At 49.6% G+C, this 9,389-nt stretch overlaps 1 protein-coding gene across 1 annotated transcript; it reads left to right on the top strand.

The window, feature by feature from the left end:
* Nucleotides 1-647: 647 nt before the first annotated feature.
* Nucleotides 648-1,580, top strand: LOC110562076 (olfactory receptor 11A1-like). Its single transcript, XM_021658746.1, has one exon. It carries the CDS (start codon nucleotides 648-650, stop codon nucleotides 1,578-1,580), a length of 933 nt encoding a protein of 310 aa, XP_021514421.1.
* The last annotated feature ends 7,809 nt before the right edge of the window (nucleotides 1,581-9,389 follow it).

Here is a 9,389-nt window from a genome sequence, read left to right as displayed (position 1 = left end):
CATATCTCTCTGATCTTTGTCTCTATTCTCAATCTTAACTCCATCTCTGACTTTGAGTGGCAGACTTCCAATATTCCCACCCGTAAGGTGAGGTCCTTTAATACCCATTTAAATGCATGGAGGCTGGTGCCTGTAATCCCAGCATTTGAGAAGCTAAAACGAAAGAATCACCAGAAATCCAGCCTGAGCCACATGGTCAGTTCCGGGCCAGCCTGGGTTACAATGTGATACTTTGTCTCAAGACTGACTCCTCTCTGACCAAAGTGTTAATTGTTGCAGGCTGCCATTTGTGTGTGTGTGTGTGTGTGTGTGTGTGTGTGTGTGTGTGGCAGTTTACCAGAATCTCACTTAGCTAATTCATTTGTGTATACACTTATTATTCCTGCCCCCAGTGCTTATCAAACGTCCTCCTGTATTTAGTGTTTGCCCTGCAATAAGAGAACAAGCCTACAGTTCCTCAGAGATGGGTGAGAGAAATTTGGCACCTGACCAGCATGTGGAATTTAAAGCAGAGGAATCAAGAAAAATAGAGACTCTTGCCCTCCGGTCCTTGCTATGATGTAACAGTAAGCCGAGCCTCCAGGGTGGGCCCTGCTAGACTATTGCTCAAGAATGCCTGTCTTCCTCTCTTCTGGGCTCAGATCTCCATGAGTGGTGGCAGTGAGAACCAGACCACCTGGCTGATCCTGGTGGGCTTTGGGGAGCTGCAGGGCCTGGGCTTCCTCCCTTTCGCCCTCTTTCTAGCCATCTATGTGGTAACGGTTGGTGGCAATCTCCTCATCGTGCTTGCTGTGGCCTCCAGTCGGGCCCTCCACACACCCATGTACCTCTTCCTCTGCCACTTCTCGCTGCTAGAGATCGGCTATACATCCAACATCACGCCTCGCCTGCTGCGGGGCCTCCTGGCAGGCGGGGCCGTCGTCTCATTGGTCAGCTGCCTACTCCAGTTCTACGTGTTCGCCTCGCTGGCTGCTGCCGAGTGTCTCCTGCTCTCTGCCATGTCCTATGACCGTTACTTGGCCATCTGCCAGCCCCTTCGTTACCCTGTTCTCATGAGCACCTGGTCCTGTAGCTGCCTGGCCACCGGCGCTTGGCTGGGTGGCTTTCTCTTCTCCGCCTTCACCCTGGCCCTGGCAGCCCCTCTGTCCCTCTGTCCCGGCAGCAGGGTGATTGATCACTACTTCTGTGACTTCGCTCCCGTTGTGGGACTGTTCTGTGGGGAGGTGTGGGTCATGTGGGGAGCTGGAGTCAGCATCTCGGGCTGCCTTACGCTCGGCCCCTTCTTGTTGATTGTCACATCCTACGCGCTCATCCTGAGGGCTGTGCTGAGAATACCTGCAGGCCATGGGAGGCAGAAAGCCTTCTCCACCTGCTCCTCCCACCTCAGCGTGGTTGGAGTGTTTTATGGCACGCTCATCGTGGTCTATGTGGCCCCAACAGACCACATGCCGCCCTTGCTCCGGAAGGCCTTCTCTGTCCTTTACACTGTGCTCACCCCCTTGGTCAACCCCATCATCTACAGTCTCAAGAATCAGGAAGTAAAATGGGCTCTGCACAGGCTCTGGACTCAGCTCATCTGAGGACATTCCCCGCTGAGGTGCACAGGACAGCCATTAACTTCTCCCTCGAACTTAGCTCAGCCCCTTCCTCAAAGGCAGACGGAGAAGGTCATTGTGTTAAAAAGATGGAGATCAATGGGCCTGAAAGCAAACACCTGACAAAATGAGGTAACGCCAGCGTTCCAGTTGCGATTGAGTAGAGATTAAAATTGCCTGCCTCAAACGGGCCTAGGCACCATGGACATTTCACGAACATTCATTTTGAAAGAATACGAGAAGGAGAACTGAGAAGTAACACCAGATAGTGACAGGTTCTTTTGTTTCATTATTTTGTTCTACGTGTTGCTGTTCTGCCTGCATGTATGTCTGTGCGATCATGTGTGTGCCTCTTGCCTGGCACCGTGGAGGCCGGAAGAGGGTTCCTTGGAACTAGATTTACATGGTCTCACTGCCATTGTGAGACCATAACAGGAACTTTGCAAGTTAATGGGGGATCAAAACAGCGAACTATAGCCTGCAGGTTCTGTCTGCAGTTAAGACAGACAAAAAGTAAGTTCTTAACTGGGTGGTGGTGGCACAGGCCTGTAATCCCAGTACTCAGGAGGCAGAGGCAGGCAGATCTCATGAGTTCGAGGCCAGGCTGGTCTACAGAGTGAGTTCCAGAACTCACAGAAAAACCCTGTCTCAAAAAAGGGAGGAAAAATAATCTCCAAGTAGTAGCTGGAGAGATGGCTCGCTGGTTAGGAGCACTAACTGGTTAAACCTGAGAATCGTGAGAGAAATGCCAGCTTCACAATTCTTGAGCCAAAGTTGCAGCAAGCTTTAATGAAATGCTGGCCAGGTGGATGGGCTCTGGCAAGGACCATTCCAGGGTTTCCAGGAAATGGTGATGAGTCACATTTTGCTGAGACCTCCACTTACAGATTAATACAAGGTTGCCAGGTCTAAGGTTGGAAGCAAAGGAAAGGGGGGTTAGAGGGATTGTATTGTAAACCAGAATTAAGATAGGACTTCCTGTGGGCCTTCAGGCGCTGTCTCAGAAATGAAGGAATAAAATTCTTGGCCTTAAGGTCCCTAGGGGATGCTAGCCAGAGGGGTTGTATACAGAGCTTGCCCTGGGAAAGAAAGGTCAGGTAGGGGAGTCAGAAGCTAGAACTTCTGGAGCCTGAAGGGCCCAGGAGACCCATTAGGCCACTGCCCTGTGGGGTCCAATTAGTCCCTGTCATTGATGTTAGAACAATAAATAGTAAAGGAAAGGAAGGAGGCAATTAAATGAAAAAAAAAAAAGATAAACTAAACAGACGTTCAGAAATATCTCTGCCTCTGTCAGAGACTCTTTGAAGACTTTAAAAATGGCAAAAGCTAAGAGTAGTGACATGTGTCCTCAGCCCCAGAGGCTTGGGGAGACTGGACAACAGAGTAAAACCCCACCTCTTAAACAAAAGAAAAGAGTCTCCCAGCACTGGTGGTGCAAGCCTTTGATCCCCACACTTAGGAGGCAGAGGCAGGTGGATCTCTGAGTTCCAGGACAGCCAGGGCTACACAGAGAAAAACCCTGTCTATAAAGAAAGAAAAAAAAAAAACAAAACAAGACAGTCTGAAGTGTGTCTCATGATAGAGCAGGGCTGAACATGTATGAACCCCTCAGTTGAGCCTCCAACATGAAAACAAATTTTTAATTTTTTGCTTGAACTATATCAGTGTGTCTTTCACGGTATGATATATGATCCACCGGTGCTGGACTGATATGAAGTAATTGTTGTTTTCATGGGGTTGGGGCTATCCAGCAAGAGTTGTGCCTATAAGGCCCTGGGTTCAATCCTCAGCACCGAAAGGGTCATCATTTACAACTAAAGACTTCTGAGCAATCAGACCCACAGAATCTGGCTGACCAGAAAAAGAGCCAGGCCCAGAGGAGTGTCCGTAGTTAATACCACGATGGATTTTCGCTGCAGGAAGAGAGCTCGGTGTCCAACGGTGAGGAGGAATTCAGCAGTAAAGCCAGACGGGGAAGTGGGGAACACAGATGCCAAGGGATATAGACACGCAGAAAGGAAGGAGGAGGAGGAGGAAGAAGAAGAGAGCCGAGGAAATGTATGAGAAAGGGCAAACAAGGAAATCTGAGGGCATGGATAATCTAGGACAGACAACTTCCCTGCCAGGAGATAGATAATGGAAATCCCTCCAACTAGGTTATTGTTTGGGAAGGGGGTGAGGCCTGAGCTGTGTAGAAGTCTATAGAACACCTCTGTTAGGGCTGGAAGTGTTGTCCAATGGTAGAGCTTAGCACACATAGTGTACTGAGTTCAATCCTTAGCGGGCATGTGCGTGCGCGCACACGCACACACACACACACACACATTCTGTGGTATGTATTCTTTGCATTAAAGTCAGAAGGAAAATCCAGTTGAGCGAGTGTGGTGGCACTCACCTGCAATCCCAGCACTCAGCTGGCAGAGACAGGCCGATCTCTGTGAGTTCTGGGCCAGCCTGGTCTACAGAGTGAATTCCAGGACATCCAGGGCCACGCAGAGAAACCCCGTCTCAAAAATGGTAAAACCTGAATTGAATGTGAGTGTCCTAGACAGGAGACCAGGACGGTGTACAAGGAGCAGAGTGAGGCCAGGGGACAAAGGGCTCGGTGTCCTCCTCAGGGCACACCCCTCACTCTATGCCCGGGACTCTGGGTCTACCCCTGCAGATGCCATTGAGAGAGGCCAGGAGACTCAGGACACACAGACATGCACAGCCCGAGAAGCCTGGATCCCAGGATCCGCACAAAGGGCACAGCTGCTGTCAGCCACGTAAGAGATGCACACTTAACTCCCCCTCGCCTGCTTCGCATGGGAAGATTGTTTAGTCCTGACTTCCTCCCTCCCTCAGCCTCTTTCCAGAATACCTGAGGCTCCATCAGAGCATCACTGAGGCCGTTCCTCGAGTGCGTCCTTGTAGCAGGGGAACATGGTGAAGAGCCTTTCCCTCCCGTCACTTGGAATGAGCTGTGTTAGACGACACCAGGAGAACGACAGAGCACCAGAACCCGGACCTGACCAGAGGTCAAATCCGAGAACCAAGGAACAGAAAAGTGAAGTAAAGGTGTGAAAAGAAGGCGTAAGAGAGACAGAGAGAGAAGGAGTCTGTCCACTGCAACAGGACCCTAACTGAGCCAGAAGCAAAGGGTTTGTTTGAGCTCACAATTCCAGACCGCAGCCCTCCCCAGCAGCTTACCTCGGCACTCATGTGCCCTGCTAAAATGTTATGCCGGTGTTAGAGAGTGGATTTGGGTGGCAACTGACAGTCTGATGCAGAAATTGATGCATACCCTGAAGTGAATCGTCATCACATTCCTGTTCGTGTTTCACTGACCAAACACAAACTGTGAGACAGCTGTGACAGTGGTTTCGCGTCTCACCGCCCCCGTAGACTGTGGGGAAGGTTTTCTCACCTTTGTACCGTAGCCAGTGCAGTACAGAATCTGGTCACAAGAGGGCGTGAAAGCTGACTCTGTCCAAAGAGTCCTCTCTTCTCTGCCGCTCTCCTTGGAAGACTGATGGAAAGGTCAATTCAAACGCAAAACTTGGAACTGGAGATGTGGCTCAGCAGTCCAGGGCACTGGATGCTGTTTTGTCCTTGTGTTTTGTGTTGTTTTGTGTTGTTTTGTTTTGTTTTGTTTTGTTTCATCCAGACCGGGTTTCTCTGTGTAGCCTTGGCTCTCCTGGAACTCACTCTGTAGACCAGGCTGGCCTTGAACTCACAGAGATGCACCTGCCTCTGCCTACCAAGTGCTGGGATTAAAGGTGTGCGCTGCCATCACTACCACCACCACCCTGGATGGGGACCTGCTTTCAGTTTCCAGCACCCACAACCATTTGTGACTCCAGTTCCAGAAGCTCAGACACTCTCTTCTGGCCTCTGAGGGCAGTAGGCACATTTGCAGTACACACACACACACACACACACACACACACACCACTCACACACAAGACACTCACACCCATAAAATTTAGAAAAATATTTTCAAAAGGAAAAAAATGCAAAGCAAGTTCACAGAATCTCTCTTGTAAGTATGTACAGCCTTGCGTTTCACTTTGGAAAATGGCCTTTGTTGTCAGAGGACTCATATGAAGTGAAAATGAAAAGATTTTCCTGTTTAACCCCCTGGAACATCCTTTCAACATTTGACAAAGCACTTTCAAAACCAGATCTTGCAAGGTGTGGGGGTACACACCCACAATCCCAGGGCTCAGAGGCTGGAGCGAGAGAATGGACAATCCAAAGCCCCTTTGTCTTTTCCAGGGATGGAGCAAGTTACTATTCCTAATTCCTTACCTCCTCCCTCTGCCACGTGACCTTCCCATCACCACAGCAGGCAGTATGTTTTCTGCATTAGGTGAGGGCTCAGCTCTGGCCATGTGGCCAGTAGATATGATACCAGAAGAAACTAGAAATGTGTTTACCTCGTGTCGTCTGAGTTTCTGTGCCCGTATGATTACAGAAAAGAACAGGCCACAGAAAAAGAGGTGGGCCCCCATACACAGCCCCACACTCCGGTATTAAGCCTGGGGCACAGACCTGGCCTCAGCCCACATCCTCCTGAAACCGTGAGCAAGCTCCAATTAAGTGCTCTCCTTTATAAGAGTTGCCTTGGCGTCTCCTCAGTGCAGTAGAACACTGACTAAGACAAGGGTGTGTATGAGTCCCTTTCCTGTGGGGCTTGGTTCTAGGGCATCTATCTCTTAGGAGCCATGCCTTGTATTGTCATTTAGGTTTTATTGGTCTCAAGGCTCTTACACTTTTATTTGAAGAGGACTGTTGCCTTTCTTTGGAACACACAAACCAGACCTTTACACCTCGGAGTTTATCTGTCTCTATGACTCTCAGACTCACAATCACGGATTTCAAATAGGTGGGAGAATCGGGATAGCGTGAAGATGGATGGATAGATAGACAGACAGACAGATGACAGACAGACAGAGAGATGATAGGCAGAGATGTACAATTATATAGTTACCCAGTATAATGGTGCAAAGTGACCACTTGGGCCATTCCCAGGACTCCCAAGTCCTGCGTCCCCAAAACAGCAAAAAGTGGGGCTGCATAAATATCCCTGAGCTAACACAACACAGCACATTTTTACCGCCGATCTTTTCAAGAAAACTCATTTGCTCTGGGTGCACCGCATAACGGTAACTGACCCAAAGTCAGACGTAATTGGCCCCAGGCTGGATGACAAGAGCAGGGCGCAGACTCTCGGCAATTGAAGCCCTTTGCCGAGTGCCGCGGAGACCACACGGGGGCGCCGTCGGGCCGAGTTTTGCCCGTACTGTTACCAGTTTATCTCCCAAGTAACCAATGCTAGCACGGACAGACCACCTCTGTGGGGTCTGCAGCTCCCGTGGGAAGAGGTGTAAACACAGAAAGTTAGATGTGTCTGAGCAGCCAGCCTCAAGCGGCATCTGCACGTGCAGTGCGGCAGCGGCAGGGCTGGGGTTCGGGGCGCACCCCGCTGCTCGGCCCACAGAGCCAAGCGTTTCCAGCCCCGGCAGGCCGTCTGCGTGCTGCCCATCAGGCGTAGTCCTGGGGGAACTGTTCACGGTGGGAAGCCTGGAGCACTGTTAACTCTCAGGCTCTCCGCTCTGTACAGCTGTGTTTACTAACCGTCTCTGACGTTTCGCCAGCGTCCGCCCCTTAGCAGACCCGGCTGTTACCTGGCTCTGTGGCCCCAGGACCTGTAGGCTCTGCTCTAAAGAATAGGTTATAACGGAAGCTAATTTTTCTGCCTTCTCCGCAGTCAAGAAAACACTGCCCGTCCCAGAGGCTCGGTAACCAGGTAGGGAGCTTTTGCTTTTGCTTTGCTTTCAAGCTCTTGCAAAGCCAATACTGCAGGGACCCTAGCCGGTTTGTTCGGTGGCTGTTTCCTGCTCCAGGGCCAGACAACTTTTGCTCAGGCGGCATTTTCCCTATTTCTCTGGCCAGGAACACAGCACTGGGTGAGACTTGCCCATAGCGTAAGCTTATTGTGTAATTTGAATGCTGATCTCTGTATGCCCCGTGTCCGGCTGCAAGCCTTGTTCTGAGACTCTCCTAACCTCTGCTCCTCAATGGTCTCCTGATATGTCAATAAAGCAGCATACAGCCAATCGCTGAGCAGGACAGAGAATAAGGCTGGACTTCCTGCCAGCCAGGAAAGGAGGAGTTTGAAGAAGTAGGGGATTCAGCTGAGGGTTTCAGAAGGATGTCCAAGAGGGACCTGGAGAGAGAGTCAGCAAGAAAAGCTACAAAGTGCAAGTGTCCCTGGGATGCATGCTGGGAGGAAGCCAGATTAGTTTAGAGGGTTAAAATTGGGGTCATAACTGCTCAATTCTTATGCTGTAAAGCTTTTTATTAAACAGACCTAAAAGAATCATTTATTTATATGATAGCCGGATTAAGAGAAACGAACACAGCTTAATAAAAATAACTGTAACAGTAGTCAGTTTTATTTTTTATTGTTATTATTAAAAGGGGTCTTAATGAGATCGTTCCCTAGATCGCAGACCGAAGCTTTTCGCTTCCCTCTCGGTTCTCACTCTATGTGCTTTGGCTTCTCAGCGTGTTGTCATGAGAATGCGGATTCTGTACTTCTGTGGGTGGCTTTGCATTGCTCTACGCCAGCACTTCCTACACCCTTACCTTGTGATTATTTATCCAAATTGGGGGCTGACTCCCTGACTTTTGTTTGTTTTAAGACAGTTTTTCTCTGTGGCCCTGGCAGTCCTAGAACTCAATCTGTGGACAAGGCTGGTCTCGAACTCAGACATCTGCCTGCCTCTGCCTCCTGAGCTCTGGGATTAAAAGTGTGCACCACCACCACCCATGATGAAAGGAATTTAACGTCCACACATGGTGGAAGAATCCAACCATTAACTGATAGAACTGGATTCTTATTCAAAATTTAATCTAATTCCTTTCTTCCCCCTTGTATAAATCCCCCAGTGTTAAGTTTGGATACATAATACTGTAGGTGTTATTTCTGAATTTATAAAATGCAACTATTATGGTTGGCTTTAATGTCAACTTGCCACAAACTGGGCTCACCTGATTAAGGAGCTGCACATGAAGACTATCCCGAAAAGGCTGATCTGATTGACGTGAGGAGGCCCACCCTGACTGTCGGCCTGCTAGCAGCTCAGATAAAAACATTATTTCGGTAGGAAGTTGTCTCGCCTTTTGTTCCCGTGGCCTTCCCTCTTGCCACAGAGTTTATTTGCCCTGTTGCTGATTATTCCTTCTCTGATATCAGAGTCAGTATTTCCAAGTTGTCATCAAGACTGGGTACCAACGGCTTTCTAGGAACCTTCTGAACTTCCAGGGACAGATCAGGACGGAGCCATTCAGCTTTGGGGGACTGGGCAAACAGGAACTGTTGGGCTGCCCCTCTGTGAGAGACCTTTACGGAGGAACTGTGGAGAGGCATTCAGCCTCAAGGGCCAAACAACTCTGGGGTCTCAGCTCTCGGGTGCACTGCTGCTGTTGTTAGGATCTAAAAAGTGGAGAGGCATGTGCAAAAGTCTGAAGCACAGGGGACTTTGCCACGTTTGTGAAAAGGGAGCAGGTCAGGAGAGATGAGGCTAGGGACAGTGGTTGGCCACCATCATCCGCAGCAAAAACTCACCCTCTGCAGACTTGGCAGAAGCACAGGTGTGGCGCCCACGTGTTCTCTTCCGCTTCTTCCAGTTTTCTAAGTGTCAAAAGATGTAGACAGAAAATTTGAAGGCATAGCCAAGACAGGGAAGGCCCTTTGTGAAAGAGAAGGGAGAACCTAATTCCTCAAGAGAAAACAGAAATGCA

Source organism: Meriones unguiculatus, chromosome 8 (genome assembly GCF_030254825.1).
Source record: "Meriones unguiculatus strain TT.TT164.6M chromosome 8, Bangor_MerUng_6.1, whole genome shotgun sequence".
NCBI classification, from domain to species: domain Eukaryota; kingdom Metazoa; phylum Chordata; class Mammalia; order Rodentia; family Muridae; genus Meriones; species Meriones unguiculatus.
Note: the sequence above shows the minus strand (reverse complement) of the source record. Positions and strands in the feature narration are given on the sequence as shown.

Bases quoted from the DNA above. Each gene is read 5' to 3' on its own strand.
- LOC110562076 (XM_021658746.1), top strand. From the start codon at position 648: ATGAGTGGTGGCAGTGAGAACCAGACCACCTGGCTGATCCTGGTGGGC.